Consider the following 20,731-nt stretch of genomic DNA (forward strand, 5'->3'; position numbering starts at 1 on the left):
GTAATGTTTTGCATTGGGAAAGAAACATCCTTCTTGAAAAGAGGTAGACTACAAATATGCTGAATTGCTCTGTAACCAATGTAACCAATGCTACCTGAGCAATTTGTTATGTTGTATTTTCTGCCAACTTTCTTCTTTATTTTTTCCCTAGTTCATTGTCTTCTTACCAAATTTTTTTATTGGCTCTGTTACCCACTCCTAACGCTTCCTCTCTTTAGCCGTCGAAGATGTCAAAACTACAACGTTTTCGCGTCGTAGCAAGTCGCCACATTGTCTAGATTAAAAAAAATCTTTATCAAATTTGGTGATTTGTACGCAATGTCAAACTATCAAGCCGCGACAGTTTCAGCCAACGTCATAGTAGGAGCGGCCACCATTTTGAACGTGACGTAATGTACCCCGGACTTGATGATCATCCAGCATCCTTTGCGGCAGGGCTTCCTCATGATGATGTAGAGAACGGGGTTGATGACGCTGTTAAACGTCATCAGTCTGGCGCCAAGATAGTCCAGATCCTTGTCCGGCCACCCTCCGATCTGATTGGCCAGAATACGTGTCTGGAATAAAATATTTAAACATTCTGTGTTCAATTTCATCCCAATCACTATCGTTCCTTTTCATGTGATTCAAAATCAATTGCTACGAGATCGTATTTCCACATGTACGGGTTACATGCATACACATTCGTATGGCATCGAAAACACAGTCAATATATGGTGATATACTAGCACAGAACTACACACGTCACACTGACAACATCCAAACGTAACACGGTGCATGCAAAGGGCACAGCCGAACAAACACAACCACCCTTGCAGGATATTAGTCACTTCAAGTGCTAGAATAACACAGACCCCTTTATTGGTTGATCAGATGGAGCTAATATCCTTTAGGCGTCTGGGAGTGGTCGTTAAGTTTTGTGCAAACAGGATTCTACATTTAGTAGCGGTTCAGTCTTTATGACTCCGCCCAGGTCGACCAGTGAGCAAATGTTGCCATCACGAACCTTAAGCATCTTTAAAGTTTAACGTCATACTAAAGTGACAAATCGACTGTTTGACGTGTGAATAGAATAGACTGTGCTAGTGTGTCCGTTGTTTTTATACAGTAGAGTCACAGTACACAAGGTGATAAATTGTGTTACCACAGACTGACAAGAAGGTTGAATTGGAGGTTAAATGAGGTCTTACAGGCTGGTAGGAAGTGAATGGTACGTTGGACGAGCTCAGCTCTCGATAATTACTCTCAATATTACTTACATAAACACAAACTGCCCTGTGTTAACTTTGTTTGTAGGAGAAATTTACTTTTGATAATTTATCAAACTCACTCGTCAGGTAGCGATTAAATGTTGGCAAGGTGCCATGCGCCCGGACCTCCGGTAGAGCTTACAACAAGGACGAGTCCAAATTAATTTTCCTATCAAGTACTTAGATGTCATTGTTTCTATAGTTAATTTGTAACAGGCAATATAAGTATTGGCCTTTTCGAATGTATCCGTAGGCGTAGTTTATTTATAGTACGTTCATTAGTGGTTTGTTTTCCGACAGTTTTGAAATTGTCAAATATTGGCGTCGACATGTGCTTGACCTTTTTTTGTGATCAAGTACGCCACGAAACAGTTGACAAGTCACTGGATTAATACCCCTTTGAAGTTGCAAATGTAGCTATTCAAGTGTTGTGTTTTCGATTCTTTAATATTTAAGTATAACGTCATTAGAAGAATGTTTACTGAGCACTCCGTGTTAGGAAAGCTAGTTTTAATTACATTACATAACATGTTGATCGACTAAATGTCAGACAATCTTCTGATAGAGTAGAGATACCAGAAAACTCATTGTAATTCTCTTTTATAGAAAGACGAGAAATCAGAAACTTAAGAGTTCCAGTTTTGGGGATTTTCGTGACCTTAAAGCCCATACACCTCCAGGAAGTATATTTTGAATGTATGCGTACTGTGGTGGGGATTTTATATGGTGTTATTTAATCGGGTATTATACTACATACTTCCAGAGTTCTCTGGGCCCCTTGACTTTCCTATCAATCATCTTTCAAAATCACCTCCTTCTCACCATGCAATTGCAAAGCAGTTAGAACATAGTCACAAAACAAAAACCCATCCACACAAAACAAAACTTCCCTACGTGAAGGTAACAAGCGAATTCTAGTATATAACTAAGTTTAAGACAAGAGTTTTTTGACTACTCACAGCAAAGAGGAACCAGGAACAGAAGAATGCCACGGCCACCACAAGCGTCAACCTGGCCATTTGTAGCTCTAACCTGAGGAATTACAGTAAACGTGCGTAAAGTGAACTGATAGATGAATGGATGAATGAACGGATGGACGGAAAGATGGATGGATGGACGAATGAATGAACGGATGGAGGGATGAGTTCTTGAATGAACGGATGGATGGATGAATGGACGAATGAATGAACGGATGGAGGACTGAGTTCTTGAATGAACGGATGGATGGATGGGTAAATTCACGAATGAATGAATGAGTGAATAGATGGGAGGATGAATGAATGGTTTACCTGCATTCCTGCACGCCTGCCACCTCTGAGTCCCGGCTGGGAAGTCGAGGCCGGACCCGTCTCAACCGGAACATGTACGCAGCGACAAAGGCGTTCACCACCTATAGGACAACATGCGAGATGCTTCTTAGCTTTTACACCAGCTACATTACTACTGGCTGTGGCCGCGAAACGACCATTGAGCGACTAGAAGACCGCTCAACAAATGCCTTAGATGAAGAACAATTTTTAAAACCGTGTATGTTGTTGTCTTTCAAATCATACTTTTACAGCTTGCATCGTATTCATAGTATATAAGTTATGGAATGAGAGATCACACTAATCCAATTTTGGTCGCTGTACGATTGTTGTCTAGTGGAAAGGAGGCCTCAGCACGATTTTTAACTTTCGCTTCTTAGTCCATTTACTATTACCGGTATTCTCTATTACTAGTAATACTAGTATGTTCTATTCATCATTACCCTCATCATTATTATCATAGTCCTTATTGTTGTCATTATAAGAATTCTAACAATGTTATAGTCTATCGAGCTTATAATTATGCAGAAGTTTAAACCTCCTTGTCTTATCGTTCATTAACTCCAGCAGAAGTTTTTGTTTTACCTTGTTATCGATTTACGACTTGAAAAATGTTGTTTGTTTTCAAAGTTGAGGTAAAGTTTGAATAAAGGAAGAAAGGGTCACAAACAACCACTACACCAAAAGTGGTTTGACAAAAACATGTCGGTTTGGGCAGTGATAAACTTTGAAATAAATTCTCTTGGCCACAACCGTTACAAACTTTAATGTTCAATGGAGTTATCTGTTTTTGTCAGACACTATAAGAATTTAGGGTACACAAAGCGAATACACAACTATCTAAGTGCTAAAATCACGCAAGAATTTTTTTCTGTCAAGAAAGGAGTCAGTAAGGAATTTAGTTTATAGTCTGTCATTTTCGTCTTAACGTTCATTCTAAGCGTGGGGATTAGGGTATTTACACAAAACACTTTTTATCATGTAGCACTTAAACCAATTTACCTATTGAAATTAAACATCTTATTAACTACGAAACCATGCAGAGATACCGTGGTTTTCTTAATGGCTTTTTATTAACACACACGCAAAAAACGTCATCATTAACATTGTAAAAATATCCCATCTAGCCTTGTGTACGTATATTAGCCTCCACAAGGCTTAGACGAAATGAAGAATAATTGATTGGGAGAGTCAGTCCGCGGGAGGATTGATGTCCCTTGCTTGTCCTTGCCAAAAAGGCCTGCGGGAGCGGACGTAAACTAACCAGGATGGTACTAAGGCTAATGCATACAATGAACAAACAACTTGAAGGTATGTGTTTTACTCACCACTATGATGAAGAGGCACAGAAACATGTTGACAACGTTGATGTACACAACCGCCCTGCCGGTGGGACTGTCATCCGTCCAGTCGAACATACAGTACGAGTTAGGGTACTGGGGCACGTTCTTAACCAAGCCGAACAGGGGCAGGAACGAAACAACCATCGTGTAGAGAAAGATAAAAACTAAAGCGGGGTAGATTTTCGACTTGTCGTAACCGAAATGACGGTTGTAGGAGAAGGGGTGAAGCAAGGCCCAGTATCTGTCCACTGACATGAGGGCCACGATCATTTGGGACGCCACGCTAAGCGCTAGCAACACCGTGGCGTTGAAGTCACACATGGCTTGGTTAACGTAGATGTTGAAGTAGTAGGACAACGCCAGCGGCGTCACACCAAGAGAGCAGTTCAGAACGTCTGTCCAGGAGAGGTAGATCAGCAGGAGGTTCGGCATCGTCGGCCTTTGTCGGTAGATCTCTCGGCTGACGACGATGATGAGAGAGTTCCCAAACAAGCCGACGACAGCGACTATGATTATTGTGGTCGAGGCTAGCCACCACACAATCTCTCCAAGTTCTTCCCTGTCCACCCCTAACGGGAAAACGTCTGAAACGTTTACTGTGGTGTCTGTCGTCCACAACATGTTGTTTCCGTCTCCTGAGTTTTCTTCAGAGGAAGAATCCCCCCATCCAGCCGTGGTGGTTGCCATAATTTCTGCCCAGGTCTGTCAGAACAGTGGGATGTAGCCTGCAATTGTCACGTGACGTGACGTGACGTGACGTTACGTGACGCTTTGTGGTCACGTAAGGACAAGCCGTTGGGTGACCACGTGATGAGGCGAGACGTCGTATTGTCACCTCACCCTGATGTCACCGTGCTATCATAAGGTCAAGCCCTAACTTCGTGCACGCTGTGCACTTTGTCTTCCTTTGAGGGATCTCTAGAGTCTAGAAGCTGTAGTATCGCTAACGCAACCCAGACTGAGGGACAGGGGCCTTGTGTTGTGACGTTGTTAGGTAGGAATAAATAGATATTCCTCGGGTGTAATTGGACGACATTTAGTCTGTTTGCCGTGCAGTGAAGTGTTTCCTTTTCTCGCTACCGGAGAGTAAACAACAGAAGGCAGGCGTGGGAGTCCACCCCTGTAGACATCCTCTCACAGATGAATCACGACACAGAAATAGAAGGAAATTCATAATTTCAATCTCCCCGACACATATAGAATAAAGCAATTAAATACTGTATCACTAACGTACATATCAAGGTTTAGAACTCCTACGGATAAGCCTGGATTTAAACTGAGTATGAAAATGAGTATGATTATTAAGAAACGTTACTATACCATCACGCACTTCTTTGGTGGTATATTGTCTGGTAAAATATAATTTTCACTGCTTGTAGGACCCTATCGAAGTCCTTGACTACGCTGGAATTACTAATTAAGCGATGCTTGTAAATTCTAGCTATGTTTTGTGTGGGCACACGCATGGGAAAAGGTTTCAAATATAGGGGGTAGATGAGCCGGAGAGCTAAAAATAAGAAGAAAAAAAATGAAAAGACAAAATTAATGATAACAAATTGAGAAAAGACTCTTCAGTATCAGAGCAAAATTCCTGACTGTGTTATTGCTAGCCGATGGATTACAGCGTTGCCATAAACAGTAGAATGATTTCTTTTTTATCATTAGTTTTTAATGAGAGGGAACACCCTTTCAGTTCTCACGGGTCTTACGTGTCTTCACGTCATAAGCGCACAGTGTACGTACCATGTATGATCAAATCGCCCCACCTTTTCAAAACAGAAAAATGGATAACTATGACGCACTGACAGACGAACTTCTACAACCTTCAACAAGAGTTCAAAACGTACATTTACCATAATATTTTGTGTTTTTTACATGTGTACGGCTATGTACTGTGTTTTTGCGGTGTGTTTGTTTGTGTTTGTTTTTCCGCAGCTATTCTTATTTGGTGTCATAGTTTATATTACGTGATGAACTTGGCATAATCGTACTCGCATATTGCACTAGTCGCTAAGAATAACGCCAGCGTTAAAGCATGTTATTGCATTCATTCTACTGATAGATAAAAGATGATGAAATACTCAAAGAAAAGGCGTCATGTCGTGTCATTGCTAACATGTTTGTGTCATTGCAAATCGTTTGTGTCATTGTATAATTCTTGGAACTTAGATTTCGTATGAATATTTCAGTTTTATTTACAAATAAGGCTGTAGGGAATTGCAGTTGGTTTCTGACTAGGCGTGATACATGGCTTTTACGTGGATTCTATACGAGATGTCATTACAGTCAAACTTGTATAAGACTTGGCTCCCAAAAAACGCAACAACATCAATTTCAACGTCCGAATTTTGCATTCGAACTTTCGGAAGCGTTGCACGCGGTTAGGGCGAAACGCGTTCGAATCTTTCTATGGAACATTTGGAAGGGCCGGGCCGTACGCGTTAAGAACCTCCGGGCCGTACCGCTAGTTATCACACGGGCCGGAACACCTGTATCGAACGTATATCGCGGCCCAGGTAGGACATAAATTTCAATACTTGGTCTTCCCGAGTTTTGTGGTCTCCTTAGTAGCCTCTACGTGTTGGGCTTTTTGTGGCTTCTAAATTTACTGAATCTGCATATTGATCCGGTCATGGATTACGGAGTGAGGATGGGGGAAAATATCACGCATGTTTTTTTTCTGTGATAATGTACATGAAGACTATGTATGCCATTAAAACTGGCCACAGGGTGGGGAAGAAGGCGCTTTTTATAAGTAAACCACAAAACACTATCAGCATAAGGTAAGTTAGATATTTAAAACGTTTTCCAGACCATACCAGATAGACAGACTAATTAGAAGCTAAACAAGCCATTGGGTAAACAAAACAAAATAAAATAAAACAAAACAAGACAGAGTTATGGGAAGTGATAAAAGTTTAGTGCGATTTTTCTAGGCAAGAAAAGGCGCTGTTCTGAAGAGTCTACAAATCATTTCTAAAAAGAAATAAACCTAAAACATTTATACTACTAGGTAGCTAGCGATAAGCACAATCACAAGACTTTCCTTTCTAGTAAAATGCTGCACATTTTGGCAATACTAACAGGATATTTGTGTCGTTTTATTATTGCAAAAGTGTCCCGACAGCTGTATAAACTAAGAGTTATGAAGTTCGAAAAGCGAGTATTCACATATTTGTATTCAGAAACATTTTACAATATGTATTTGAAGTTAACCACTCAACATGGTGAGAAGGTGCGTCAAATTTGTTTGACGTATTTCAACCTTTCGACATCTTTTCCTAGATCCTATATAGCTATGTCGAATTATTCGTTAAGCTATTATACTCGTTAGTTCAACAGAAAGCAAGGGCTGGCTTCTGACTACTGAATAGTTACGAGTAAATAATCTCTGTCATCAGAAGAGCCAGATAGGAGCTTGCTTCTTAAGCTTTTTTTTTTTCATTTTTCATCCGAATTCCAGGCTACAATTTCGCGTCTATGATTGTCTGGGATTTGTTGTGTAACATCTAGACTGTTGGGTAGCTGGCCTGAGTGGCGATTCCACAGTTGTTGTGCCTGTTACGGGACATCTTGATGTAGCCCTTGTCACCCCAGGATTCACCCCAGCTGTAATTATAGAAAACAACACCACAAGGTTATGACATCTCCATACTTGTTACATAGTACGTACATGTAGCTAGGAAGCCATTCATCTCAACGCACACCGACCTTCACTAAACAGAGGCGGACGCGGTACAAAATTATTGGCTGTTTTGACCAATTGCTGATTTAGCTGGTATATGATTTATCACTTGATGTCTGAGAAAGACTGCAGTTGGACAGTCGAGACCTTGATGCCGTAACCTCTTTGTGCCTTGCTTGGAACAAAGTTTTAACTCTGTAACTAGCATATGTCCATAAGCCAAAAGCAACGACTGGACTTGAGGCATGTCTTCTATAGCCATTCATACTGTGCCCATTTAGTGACTTGAGTCAGTTGACAAATCTGCAATGTGATTTTTCATAGCACATGGGTCCTAAAGAACAAGTTATACAATCGTCGTACCTGTTCTTCACGAGCCAGTAGTCCTTGCCCTCATCGGTACCATAGCCGACCGCCAGCACACCGTGGTCCAGCTTGGTTTCACTGCAGAAGAAGTTGTGGTACACGCCTGGAAAACAAAACCTTGTGTGTCAGCAACATATTTGGTCATATATCGCGGAAATTGTCAATACTGTATGATACTCGTACACAAGCCAGAAATACAACACCTTGACATCTAGACAGGCAAGGTTCTTGATAAAAAAACTTTCTTTGGGCTTACCACTGTGGTAGAGCTGGAAGGATGAGTGTCCGGCGTCGATGGCGACAGAGATGGGCCCGACAGTAGCGACGGCCTGCTGGAGAGCGTCCTCGTCCTTGGTCTTGACATCGGTGTAACTGGACAGGGTGGCGCCCATGCAACTGGCCTGGTAGTGGCACTTCTCGTTCTAGGGAAAATTAAGTAAACAAAAAAAAATAGAAGTTATGGTACCAGATAGTAAAATCGTCTCCGCGACAATCCATCAACCCCTTCTCGAGATATGGCCTCCCAAAATCATAGATAAAATTGGCCGCTGCAGTTAAAAAGTACAAGGAGGCCCAAACCCGCATCAATTCTTTACTTGAGCAAAGGCAACAAAGCATGTCCCTGGCATGTCCAGAAAACGATGTCTATGTCATAACTGAAGGTTCTACTGCAGTAACAAGAGAAGCCACCATATAGGCTCCAAATACATATATTTCTCTGGTAGGTCAAATTCTATGGCAATCCATTCATAGCTTCTTCAGTTATCACGCTAAACCATATCTTAACTAAAGTACACACATACACATGCTACCAAAAAACATAAAGTTCTAGACAAAGGTAAAAAATGCCTAACAGCACTAACCATGGCCTTGTAGGGATAGCACTCCTCAGTGTCGATGCCACCGTTGTCCTTGATGTACTTGAAGCCCTGGTCCATGAGACCACCCTGGCATCCCTGGTTCCCCTCCTTACGGGAGCAGTCCACCAGGTTCTGTTCGCTCAGGGAAACCAGCTTTTGGGTAGCCTTGAAGTGCTGACCCTCCAGAGAACCGGTCTGCAATGGAAAGGAATCAAAAAGTGTGATCAGAGAAAGTAATTTTACGTTGTTAACGCGTATGTTTGTTTCTTTTGTTTGCTTATTTCATCGGCCACCAGTAGCTGCTTACCATTGTTTTCTCTTCTGCTAGGTATACAAAATGTGCTCGAGTGAGGTCTCCTGTTACTTTGTGTACTTTATAACTACTTTCGTATGTGCATGCCGTAGGGCACGTGAATCCTCCATAACGATTATGAATTTGACCCAGATGACTAGTAAGTAAAATTTGAATAGTTTACTTACCGTACTGAATGCCCAGCAAGATCCGCATTGCTCCTGGAAAGGAAAAAAAAATCATATATGGTAAGTACTAATGTTAAGTAGTAGCAAAAAAAAAATCCTCCCATTTACTTGTACAACACGATTTTACTTGTGCATAACAGTGGTATGAGGAGGATCAAATGCACAGCACAAGGTGAAGGCAATCTAAACGTAGCCTGGTTACCAAACCTATTCTACCTCCCGAGTATTCATCCTCTCAGCTGCCGAAATAAGTGTGGTAACCAGGCTATCCAAAACGTAATCAGCAATCAGCAAAAAAGGTGGCCAAGGACAGACCCCAAACAAGTCGGCCTTTCAGAATGTTTTGCAAGGGATGAAGTGGATAAGTAAGTACCTGGTTCTTGACGGGGGTGACGTAACCCTTGTCCCTCCAGTCCACGGTGTCGGGCAGGTCGGTCAGGGTGGGGTCGTACTCGTGCACGTGGTCAGCGCTGGACTTGCTGGTGTTGGTGTCCATCAGGCAGCCGCCGATGACGTTCTCCAGGAATTCCTTGTGAGTCTGTGCGTGTTTCGGCGGGAAAAAGTGTTACAGCTTGTTTGAAAAATTATCTAGATCTTATGCTAGACTCTTATGGAAAGATATTTAGGCCTGGTCTTATTCATCATAGGACCGCCGTGCGATCGCAAACTTAGGGCATTGTTGGACATATCCGTGCATGTTTCAAAGAAATGTTGTGTAAGCTGCCTTGTTATCTACATGTAAAAGTCTGTCTTTTATACCTGTCGACAGTTGGTTCTGTCACAGCCTGCTTGAAAATCTCACCACCTCAAAATCGTAGGACGAGCTACGACGTATGTGACCGGGCCCTTAAAAGTCAAATCCCAAGGTACACATTTTCCTAAAAGGAGAGGCAATTTTACTCTATTCAAGGTAACGCAGATGTTCCATTCAAAATTCCCCCAACAGACTACTAGTAAGTCATGAATCTTACCATGTCGGCAAACTGGTTGACGCCCAGCCTGTAGGTGTGCAGCCCGCGGTCAGCCTCCTCGTTGTGCATCTGGATGGTCTTCAGGTTGTCCTCGAAGATCAGGCGCCTGGCGTACTCCTCCTCAGCAGCGTACACCCTGTCTGGGGGCGGAGAGATGGGTTAATTTGCATAGTACTCATTAGCATACTTGTGACTCGCTACATGTTAACCGACACTGGGGAATGTTCCAACTAGTACTGCGCATGCTTTAGGTCAAAGGTGAATGCCTATGGCATGTAAACATGCTTGATACATGCCCAGACATGTTTTTTTTTCCGTCTGAGGAGCCTTCAACTTTGACATATTACCCACAATGCATTACACTGCGCATGCGCTGTTCAACTATAATGGAGATCATACTAATCATTATGGAGCACGGAAATTAAGCGATACACTGGCATGGCAACGCGTATGAGGCGCATGCGTACCGTGCCCGATAGCCCCCGTACTACAAGTATCTAGATTTATAGATAAATAACACAGTTTTATCATTTAACATACAGTATTTGTCAATTTGTCATACTCACTGTAAGCTTTCTTGAAGACCTCCCATTGGGGGTTCAGAAGCGGAGAGGCCGTTGCCATGGCAACGCAGACGACAGCGATAAAGAGCCTCATGATGTCGGCTGATGAAACAATGGTAAATGTGTTACATTGCGTAAGCGAACGAAGTCCAGAGATATTTGCGGTCGGACTTTTACCTGAGTTATGTAAGGGTCACATGTCCCATGGCACCTCTAGATTCTATATCAATCCAATACTATTTTAAGGCACGGGGTGGGGAAAAAAGATAAATTACAAGCATATTGTCCTGGAAACTTTTGAATAAAAGCACTGGGGCAAGACAATTTACTACTGTAGTGTGAACAGAAACTTAATTGTTTACAAGCTACTATAGACATGGAAAAAAGTCCACAACAAAATACATCTAGATCTTAAGCGACGAAATTCGTTTGAACTATTACTGAGCTGTTTTGCTCACTCAAAGGTCGCTCTACGGTAGCCACCTTAGTGGCAAGGGGTATAATTAAAACGTGTCACATGCAAACAGTCTAGTACGTTATTTATTAAGTTCTTAGGTGCCATAATTAGTATGATTCATGAATGCATTTTTGACATGAGTTGAAGAGAAATTCTCATAGTACTTATGGTAACATTCTTAGGAGTTTAGAAGAAGGGCAACAGACGTTATGCTTGTCCTTACAAACTAGAACGAGGAACAGGAGTCATTGCTGTGTCCTCACGAGTCCACAGGTCAAGATATTTACCCACACACATTAAGTTCTTTCTAGTACCAGTCTCTACTTCTACAAACATGTTAGACTGGTTATTCTGGGTATAAGGCATCTATCCGTATAACGTAACATACTGTAGTCTGCAATGTTTCATATTGTTTCTAAACAAGAAAGTTTTGAACTTGAAACCAAACGTGGAGATCTACTAGCTGGTTTGCTGGGTGGTTCAGGTTTGACAGAGAACAAGCTGGTACTACAAGTATTTGCCTATTCGAGTATACGTGTAGGTAGACAAATACCGTACACTGCAGTGCTAACATGTGCGTGTTTATAGTCTTACAACTTGGATAAACTCACCTTTTTCGTCAGTTGAATCAGAGAACAGGCAGTGCCGCTAGCCGGGTTGAGGAGTTGAATCGAGTGAGACAGATTGCCGGTCGCGTGACCGTTTTATAGCGGCTAGGGGACACCATGTGACTGTTGACTTTACCCAGGTGACGCTAGGTTACCCCAAGGTGACGCAAACAAAGTCCACCATCTTGTGACTAAAATCAATATGGCGGCCATGCTTTGTCATCGTGACTTACCGACGGGGTTATGTATGCTAAGGGACAGGTTGATTTCTTATCACTTTTAAATTAAGTCTACACTTCCTAAGAAAGTGAAAAGTACTAATGCACAAGGGACAAGAAACAGATTCAGCCCCTTCTCTGCTTTGGAATGAGTAACTTGGTACGCAGGCTTGTGTACAAAAGAAAGGGTGATTTAGAGAGAGGAGGTCACTAACCTAACTATAAAGTTCATAGCTATTGGAACAATTTTGGGCTGTAATTACTTTTTGTGAAACGTTAGGGGGAAGACATCACACAAATGGTCCTTGTGTGACATTATCTGCTGATTCGACGAGTTCATGAGTTTGCCTTGCTCAAAGTTGAATGATACAAAGGTCGCAACGGACGACTCGATATGTACATGTATATTGACAGCGCCTGTTTACCCAAATACTGGCGCTAAATCATTCGGCGTCCGGTTGTTGTTCGTACGGTCGCAAACTGAGGGAATTCTTGGGGCAGACGTGCGTTTGTTGTACCAAATTCAACCGTCCTGGATCCTTGTCGGGCATAGAGATGTTCTGTCACAGCCTGCTTAAAATACTACAAAACCGTATGGTGGCTTCCCTACTAACCAACTCCAAGTATCGAACTATAGATGTTGCTGTCTACTGTATACGCAGTAACAGACATAAAATAGATTTTGTTGTATCTACCACAGAGATATCATATCACCCATTATTCACTGAGTACGACAAAACTAAAAAAAAGATTCATGAGTAAAAGTAGTACAACCATTCTGTTTTTAATGTTTATTTCTTTCGGTAAATTCAAAACTAACAGTCGAACCACAAGATTAAATGATTCCCGTGCAAATGATATCAAGAAAAGTGAAGATTAAGGTGAACCAGCACCGCTAAATGAGAGCGTGATTATACATATCTATGTGTACTCTATCGTGTATTATAACATCGTTTTACTAATGTTCATGAATAGTGATGAGCCGTGGACGTTTCAAATGGAGAGGTTTCAAGTTAAGGTTTGATTATGTAATCATCATTGAAAAACAAACATGGCGACATGAGTAGTATAGTAAGAGCTACACGACTGGGTAGCTGGCGTCGGTGGCGATGCCGCACTGGTTGTTCTTGTTACGTGTCATCATGATGTAGCCCTGGTTGCCCCAGACTGTGCCCCAGCTACAGAACAAAGAAACACCCGAAAACTTAAAAAAAATTAAGTTTCGAAATCATATCTACAAGGAAACGACGTCGGTTGACCGTCCAAAATTACAGGATATTTGACTGTACTCATTGTGTTATTATTGCGGAACTAGGAAGTGTTTAATACAATAACCCACCTGTTCTTCACCAGCCAGTAGTCCTTGCTGTGGTATGTGCCATACCCTACCACCAGCACGCCGTGGTCAAGCTTCGTGCTGCTGCATTCAAACTCATTGTACACACCTGGAAAGAGTATACAACACGTCCATTTTATTCCATTGACCATTTAAGTCGATTGACAGGGCCACAACACAACTAAAATGCAATCTCCACCCACTTACGTCCAATCCTCGCTGCTCAGGACGTGACACATACAAACTCCCCCTTAACCAGTGTCACCCAAAGCAATATTTCCGTCCCGGAAGTAAAATGATTTTGCAGTGATTTAATATGATGACAGGATGGTGCGTACTGACCGCTGCTGTAGAACTGGAAGGACTGGTGACTGGCGTCGATGCCGACAGAGATCGGACCGATGTTGAAAGTAGCCTGCTTCAGAGCATCCTCGTCACCGGATGTGACGTCAGTGAAGCTCGACATGGTGGCGCCGATACAAGAGTTGTCAAATTTGCACCGGTGGTTCTGAAGAAATAAGTAAAGAACGAGATGAACTGAAAGTTGATCTTTTGGATATCCTGGTTGTTTATTGACTATAATACTGCTGTGAAAGCTGTTTTCACTCACTTTGCAGTGTATGGCTGCAATACGAGACTTAAATGATATACGTACTTGTAACTAGTATCTATTATAGTACCTCAAATGTTCCCATCGTAAAAAGAGAACTAGACTATAAGGGTAAGCGGAGATATTAGACTTCCGTGAAGTATGTGTTCTGTGCATTTCTTAATGTATAGGACTATATGGTATGATTACGAGGACATGCGAACTCCTCAGAAACCAGCGACACCCAGAACAATACTTCCGTCTCGGAAGTAATGAACAGGAACGTAACCTAGAATCTACCTTAGCTTGGTAATGGTAGCGGCTGGAAAGGTTAGAAATTGGCCCAATAACACATCAGGGGAGTTGATCTGGGAGGGACAAACTATACTCTTTTATAGGAGACCAACTCCCTGGCATGTTATCTGTCTACTTGGCTTTAATTAATTGGCCAATTTCTACTCCTTCCAGTCGCTTTCCGAAGCCTGGTAGAAGCTACCTATAATCTACCTTAGCATGGTAAGGGTAGCACTGCTCGGTATCGATGCCCTTGTTCTGAATGATGTACTGGAAGGCCTGGTCCATGTCTCCGCCCTCGCACCCCTTGTTCCCCTCCTTCCTGGAACAGTCCATCAGGTTCTGCTCGCTGAGGGACACCAGGGTACCTGTGGCCTTGGCGTGCTGGCCTTCCAGGGACCCCGTCTGTGAATGATATGACCCACTATGTTTTAACAATGCTTTGTAACCTTGTAATGGAGGAGACGTTGTAGAAGACTACCCGAAGAAATTACTAACAGAAAGATGAAATGGATTGGCCTTTTAGAGCCTACATGTATACCTTTGGTCAAAATTCAATGTATTGTTGTAATAGACAGTAATGCATAATGTGAAAGTAACGTCAGATATAAGGGTGATATTAGGCACCTGTACGATAATATCATATATCGTCTGATGAGATAATTTTCTTACCGTACTGAATGCCCAGCAAGATCCACACTGGCCCTGTAACAGACACAAAGTAAGATTCCCCTCACTTCACCACGACCTTATTTGATGTCGTTTTGGGAGTCATATTTTAACATGTCAACAGGACTGTGATAGCCAATTTAAGGCTGTATGATATAATGTTAATTACTTGTTCCTCAGCAAAATTCCATGAGGAGTAGGTAAATACTGGAAACATGGCAGCTAGGGACATTTATGATAACACGAGACTTCTTCAATTAACCATAGACAAATATAGACAGTAACGAAGTAATTAAGAGATTAGCAATGAACAGAAACAAACCAGGTTTATTTCCTTTCCGCTCACCTGGTCTTTAATTTCGGTGACCAGCCCTTGGTCCCTCCAGTCGACGGTGTCGTTGACCTGCAGGTTCGGGATGAAGCGGTAGGTGGCGCGGCTACCTGCTTTGGTGAGGTTGCCGTTAATGAGGCAGCCACCGATGACCTTGTCCAAGTACTCCGCGTGTGTCTGAAGAAAAAAAGATGCAGGATGAATTGAAAGCTTTCATTTTATTTGGAGGGATATCTTTTTTTTTTTGGGGGGGGGGACCCTAAAACCCCAAAAGTAGAAATTGCAAATAGCCAGCCTCATACAGTCTGGAATATGATAGAAGCAATATACACTAAACTCCGATCACCACTGAACCGTCCCTTAGTTCCTACCCACCATGTCTGCAAACTGGTTGACCCCCAGCCAGTAGGAGTGTTTCCCGGCGTCAGCCTGCTGGTTATGAGTTTCTATGGTCTTGAGATTGTCATGGAAGATCAGACGCCGAGCGTACTCCTCCTTCTCACTGTATGCCTTGTCTGATAAGGAAGAAAGCAATGAAATGTACCCCAGTTTATATATGCAAAGCAATTTTCATCTTTGTCGCATCCAGAAACGATTGTACAAATCTTCAGAGACATGTGCAAATTTATAGAGAAATGTGCACAACTCGACTTCTGAATTAGAGGAAGATTGTAAGGGATGTAGCATAGCACTACACGAAATCGTGAAAAACTATGTAGCTGTTCTACTTGTAATTGTATCAGTATTTGACGATATTTAAGTATTTCCTATTATCTAAAGACCATTAGAAACCAGATACACCTATACGAAGGTAAGTGTTGTTAAACTGCTTTATACAACTTTTTGATTCTTTATAACCATATCCCGTTACTTACCATGCTTAATCTTGAAGGCCTCCCATTGGCTCTCGAAAGAGAGTGACGCAGTAGTTGCCAAGGCAGCGCAGGCGAGTAGAACAAGCAGTTTCATCGTGTCTTGTTATCTGTAGGGGTCAAAGGTGAGAGAAATTAAGATTACATGACTACTGACCTGATTTTTTGGACACGTGATAAGTAGGTGACATTTCCGATGTTAGCTAACACAACCCACTTTTGTAGGATTCGGTTTAATGTTTTTTGCATTCTTGTGATTTTATGGAGGGATTTGAAATATGGATTCCATCTATATTCTCGCGAGACGTTTTACGTTCTTATAACTCACTTTGTGAGTAGTAAGTCTTAGAAACAATGGCGTGCGATGCTAAGTATTTAGTATTTGGAATATAAGGGATCCTTGTACTACCATCACATTTTCAGAAATTCAGAGTGCACCTTTTTCCAGAGACTCTCCATTCACATTACAGTAAAACTGTCAGTGCCTCGTTGAGACATGTTCGAGTGTTTAGTCAAGAAAGAAGGAGCCATAAAACGCCATACAAAGGTCTCAGGTTTTGTAAGCCTTTACTGGAGCGTATGCTGAATTCAATCGGTAAGTACTACAAAATGTACTCCAAACGAAAATCATGATGGTTGTATATTCCGCCATTTGAAAGTATTTCTACAGTAGCAAGGATAATGTCCTTGACATTAGTAACTTCGGTAGCAACACTGCCGTTTGCTACACCAAGATCGTACAGAAAACAGAATTTGTCTGCGATGACTCTACGTGTGTAAGAGATCATACATTCCGTTTCTGTTACTAAAACGAGGAGAAGAAATGCAAAAGTCTTACCTGTTCAGATTCAGGAAGAAAGAACGTCTTGACCGGGCGAGCTCCTTGTCGGTAAGAACGCTTGTCGGGTACGCGCCACTCTTTTATTACCTTTTACAACGTGACTAGTGTTAACTTAGGGCGGAGCGAGCAAACAAGACTGACGTGCGCAAACAGTCGTTTCTAATGCAATAATTTAGGGTAGTGTAGTGTATGTGTAGAGAGTGCTTAGTAAGTGAAAATAGCGACCATTTACTAACATTTCAGAGCTAAACCTCAGTGAAAGGTGCATTTTATGGATACGAAATACATATGTGTTACATGTACAAAAGTCGTCAATATGTAATGATACGTGATCAAATTTGTTAAATTCGTCATTCGTGTATCTCATTAAAACTGGTATCTGACACACAATAATATTAGTGTACACATTTTCGCTCAGAAATCTTGAGCGTTATATTGAGTATAGACATGGCACTGCAAAAGATGCCGTCTGAAAATGTTACTCCACCCGTACATTATAACCCCCAAGGAGCCGGCTGCACCATGAGTTAACAGCCCTGTTTCTATGTACCTGACAACCGCTGATCGATGATTTACAACAACACGCCGTGATTAAGAACTAGCGCGTGGTTATTTAACCAGTCTGTGGTGTTTCCTCAGCAAACTATCGCGATGGAACGATCCTCGTGACTGACACGGGACTCACAAAAATCCCTCCCATTGCAAATATTCATTGTTTCCCGACGCCAGATTTATTTCGTGTCGCTCTATCTCATTGTTACCGCCGGTACGGAAGTGTTGGTTCTATGGTGAAGGTTTTGGGTCAGTTTGTCTGCGGGTTTGCGTCTATGCTTGTCCAGTAGAGACTGTACCAGGGTCACTATGAAAGCTCGTTGTGTCCTTGGTGCTGAACGCGTCATCCACACACAGGCAGACACATATATCCTTGATAAACACGAAATAAAGCAACAAAATTTACAAAAGCTCTAAATGTTTCGAGGAGGTATGAGATCTCCGAACTCTTGTTGAACGTTGGCACAGTTGTTTAATATTACGTCATGTTCCAGCCCTCTGAAGTCTGCCAGGCTTTTTGCTTTAGCCGTCACCATTCCGCCCTGCTGTTCATCGCCCATCCGCTAGGTGTCGTACCTGTATCAAAATAGCAAAACACGAATGCCTTGAGCTCAAAACGGTGCGGTATTTAGTATTCAGAATACAAATAAGCACGAAATTTGACTTCTTGCTGTTACAGAGTAACGCATTTTAGACGAGCTTCAAAAGTATGTTTGGCGTACAAACGACACTTAAAACGTTTTTGGACATGCTCTGTTTTATTCTACTAAAATAGCCATAAAACACATGCTTATTTATCGATAACAACATGGCAATCACTTGTAGACCCATCTACCCGTTTTATACGCTCAAATACACACCATTAACTACACTGAGGATTCGTCATTAAAAACAATAGCCCCTCAATACTGAACGGATACTCAAGCATAAATCACCCACACTTACGTCCCATATGTGGGTCGCATAGCGGGGATCTTGGTAAGTTTACCAAACTTTATAATTGTAGGGAATATGAATCACCAAGTGGGGTAACTTTCCCCGGTTCCCTGTCATAATTGGAAATGGGTGTGGGTGCGGCTATTTTGTGGGTAATCTGAGTCAAATCTCCTAGAAGAGGAATTCTGGCCAAAGGCTACGTGCAGTCACTGCCACATTCTTTACTTCACTATCTGTGTAACCTTTGTGGAACTGTTAAAACGTCGCCAGGAGAAAAAGGTATGCAAGTTCTGCATTTCGTACTATATATGTACAATGTAGATATGTTGAATTGTTGTTCTCAAATTGTCATTTGAATGAAGGCATTTTGCATCGGAGCATATAGTCTGAGGTACGTAATTGAGAGCACTTTCGCTGCTCAATAGAACACTAGGTTTGTTTACCGACATACTCCAAGTGTAATACAAGAAGATACTTTCAATTCTTATCAGAGAAATCAGCCTAGCTTTCTTGCGCCAAAACATGCAATCAAAGAGAACGATAAACCGCTGTATATGCATAGAGACTATAATGTTTCTTACACTGTCTTTATAAAGTCGTAAAGTGAATAGTCTAACTGTCGTTCTAAAATGGCCAAGTATTATCTTTGAACAAAGAATGGCAACTTCATTTCTTATCACAGAAATCATTCCAGCTTTCATGTGCACCAAAACAGAACGAGACAAAATACAGCAGATTATAATGCTTCTCACGTATTCATTTCACCAGGTGTCTTTGTCAAGTCTAAAAGTGAAGAGTCTAGCTGTCGTTGCAAAATGGCCAAGGTTTCTCCTCGAACAAAGAACGACAACATAAACGAGTGGAAGGGGATCATCTCAGAGGTGGAAGCCCTGCAGAAGGAAAACACAGAGTTACGGGCACAGGTGCAAGAGTTGACCCGCCAAGTCAGAGAGGTGGTCGACAAGAAGGTGACCGATGCTTTGGCTGACGAGGGCGCGGAGGTACCCGATGAGGGCACGAAGGTGACCGAAGACGCTACGACGCTGCCCGACAACACCACGAAGGTGACCGACGACACTACAAAGCTGACCGAACCCGAGGACGAAAAAAAGCTCCAGGAGAAGCTGGATAGGATGACGGAAGAGAACAAACTCTTGAAGATCATATTACAGGAGGGGTCTAACTTGGTAACAGACTTCAAGAAACTCCTGGAAGAGAACAAACGTCTTACGGAGAGCTTACAGCACTAAGAAAAGCCAGACCGGCATGGTAGCCGTTTAGACAAGAAAGTGAATAGGCGGTATAAAATAAGGTACAGAGCTGAACTACATAAATACAAGTGATAACATAGGACGAGTATTTCTAAACGTTCATGCCGTGTGTTCATGATATTCAGTAAGAACATAATTTTATATAACCACCACGTCATTTCTGTTTGTAGCCTGGAGTGTTTCATATATTTTAGGTAATACAAGTATTACAATTATCAACAACAATCTATGGAGCAATCAATCTATAAGGTCGTCTTTTAGTTTTACATTTCGAATTGGTGTAATACATTTTCAACTGTATCTCGTACTGTATCTCGTATTGCATAAGCACTACTTCTTCCGCAAGATGATAAACCAAATTGCGATCCAGACATTTAGCTCATAGAACTAACCTCCTTGCTGGTACACACACACGACTAAAGACTAGCTATAGTCAACACGACATCATGGCGGCCTTGCCGCAAAACGACTTTTGTTTACATCGCGTGAAGGCAAACTGTCGTAAATGTTAACGATGGTAAATGGGGGTTTAATGGGCGATGGGTGTGTCATTGCTTGAGCCCTTTTGTCGTTATCCTGGGGTGGTGTAAGGGAAGTGATTTACAACGAATGCCATTTCACACGAAAGGGGCGGAGAAGAAAAACGTTCTTTCAACAACAAGCATTCCCCATCAATCACGCACGCCGCCTGTCGCCCCTGGCGAAACACTGCACCCGCGGAATGCTGCCCTGCAGGCTGACGCGTTCCTTTCGCGCGTATGTTACAATCTGGTCACACCGTTCCGCGGTATTGCCACATTCCGCTCCACATCCGGGGTCTTCCGATGACTCATGACGAGAATGTCGTCTGATTTCTGTCAGGGAGTGAATCTCTCCGTGTGAGGGGAGGGAGAGGAAAATTTATCCCGCGGCCTGCCAGGGCAGTCACCCGT

General features: G+C 42.2%; 4 protein-coding genes across 4 annotated transcripts; 1 reads left to right on the forward strand and 3 right to left on the reverse strand.

The window, feature by feature from the left end:
* Positions 1-38: 38 nt before the first annotated feature.
* Positions 39-4,589, reverse strand: LOC109469274 (prostaglandin E2 receptor EP4 subtype-like). Its single transcript, XM_019767773.1, has 4 exons — positions 3,886-4,589; positions 2,540-2,640; positions 2,210-2,282; positions 39-557 (listed from the first exon to the last, which is right to left on the reverse strand). Exons 1-4 carry the CDS (start codon positions 4,585-4,587, stop codon positions 330-332), a joined length of 1,104 nt encoding a protein of 367 aa, XP_019623332.1. The 5' UTR covers positions 4,588-4,589; the 3' UTR covers positions 39-329.
* A 2,212-nt stretch (positions 4,590-6,801) lies between these two features.
* LOC109469277 (cathepsin L1-like) lies at positions 6,802-12,015 on the reverse strand. Its single transcript, XM_019767778.1, has 9 exons — positions 11,894-12,015; positions 10,829-10,927; positions 10,263-10,402; positions 9,665-9,829; positions 9,292-9,324; positions 8,815-9,006; positions 8,208-8,373; positions 7,949-8,054; positions 6,802-7,509 (listed from the first exon to the last, which is right to left on the reverse strand). Exons 2-9 carry the CDS (start codon positions 10,917-10,919, stop codon positions 7,410-7,412), a joined length of 993 nt encoding a protein of 330 aa, XP_019623337.1. The 5' UTR covers positions 10,920-10,927; positions 11,894-12,015; the 3' UTR covers positions 6,802-7,409.
* An 875-nt stretch (positions 12,016-12,890) lies between these two features.
* Positions 12,891-17,245, reverse strand: LOC109469278 (cathepsin L1-like). The gene is made up of 9 exons (XM_019767779.1): positions 17,038-17,245; positions 16,203-16,309; positions 15,703-15,842; positions 15,343-15,504; positions 15,000-15,032; positions 14,541-14,732; positions 13,787-13,952; positions 13,448-13,553; positions 12,891-13,286 (listed from the first exon to the last, which is right to left on the reverse strand). The coding sequence occupies exons 2-9, from the start codon at positions 16,294-16,296 to the stop codon at positions 13,187-13,189; spliced, it is 993 nt and encodes a 330-aa protein (XP_019623338.1). The 5' UTR covers positions 16,297-16,309; positions 17,038-17,245; the 3' UTR covers positions 12,891-13,186.
* A 1,387-nt stretch (positions 17,246-18,632) lies between these two features.
* Positions 18,633-19,784, forward strand: LOC109469308. The gene is made up of 2 exons (XM_019767815.1): positions 18,633-18,807; positions 19,297-19,784. The coding sequence occupies exon 2, from the start codon at positions 19,344-19,346 to the stop codon at positions 19,776-19,778; it is 435 nt and encodes a 144-aa protein (XP_019623374.1). The 5' UTR covers positions 18,633-18,807; positions 19,297-19,343; the 3' UTR covers positions 19,779-19,784.
* The last annotated feature ends 947 nt before the right edge of the window (positions 19,785-20,731 follow it).

Source organism: Branchiostoma belcheri, unplaced genomic scaffold, assembly GCF_001625305.1.
Source record: "Branchiostoma belcheri isolate BF01 breed outbred unplaced genomic scaffold, Haploidv18h27 scaffold20, whole genome shotgun sequence".
NCBI lineage: Eukaryota > Metazoa > Chordata > Leptocardii > Amphioxiformes > Branchiostomatidae > Branchiostoma > Branchiostoma belcheri.

What these genes read in the sequence shown, in the direction of transcription:
- LOC109469308 (XM_019767815.1), top strand. Translation starts at nt 19,344, where the DNA reads ATGGCCAAGGTTTCTCCTCGAACAAAGAACGACAACATAAACGAGTGG.
- LOC109469277 (XM_019767778.1), bottom strand. Translation starts at nt 10,919, where the DNA reads ATGAGGCTCTTTATCGCTGTCGTCTGCGTTGCCATGGCAACGGCCTCT. An exon ending in TCAACCAGTTTGCCGACATG is followed by an intron (nt 9,830 to 10,262) that starts GTAAGATTCATG and finishes AAACACGCACAG; the next exon opens with ACTCACAAGGAATTCCTGGA. An exon ending in GCTATCCCTACAAGGCCATG is followed by an intron (nt 8,374 to 8,814) that starts GTTAGTGCTGTT and finishes AATTTTCCCTAG; the next exon opens with AACGAGAAGTGCCACTACCA.
- LOC109469278 (XM_019767779.1), bottom strand. Translation starts at nt 16,296, where the DNA reads ATGAAACTGCTTGTTCTACTCGCCTGCGCTGCCTTGGCAACTACTGCG. An exon ending in TCAACCAGTTTGCAGACATG is followed by an intron (nt 15,505 to 15,702) that starts GTGGGTAGGAAC and finishes TTTTTTCTTCAG; the next exon opens with ACACACGCGGAGTACTTGGA. An exon ending in TCACCGAAATTAAAGACCAG is followed by an intron (nt 15,033 to 15,342) that starts GTGAGCGGAAAG and finishes TGTCTGTTACAG; the next exon opens with GGCCAGTGTGGATCTTGCTG.
- LOC109469274 (XM_019767773.1), bottom strand. Translation starts at nt 4,587, where the DNA reads ATGGCAACCACCACGGCTGGATGGGGGGATTCTTCCTCTGAAGAAAAC. An exon ending in TGTGCCTCTTCATCATAGTG is followed by an intron (nt 2,641 to 3,885) that starts GTGAGTAAAACA and finishes GTTGTCCTATAG; the next exon opens with GTGGTGAACGCCTTTGTCGC. An exon ending in GCAGGCGTGCAGGAATGCAG is followed by an intron (nt 2,283 to 2,539) that starts GTAAACCATTCA and finishes GTAATTCCTCAG; the next exon opens with GTTAGAGCTACAAATGGCCA.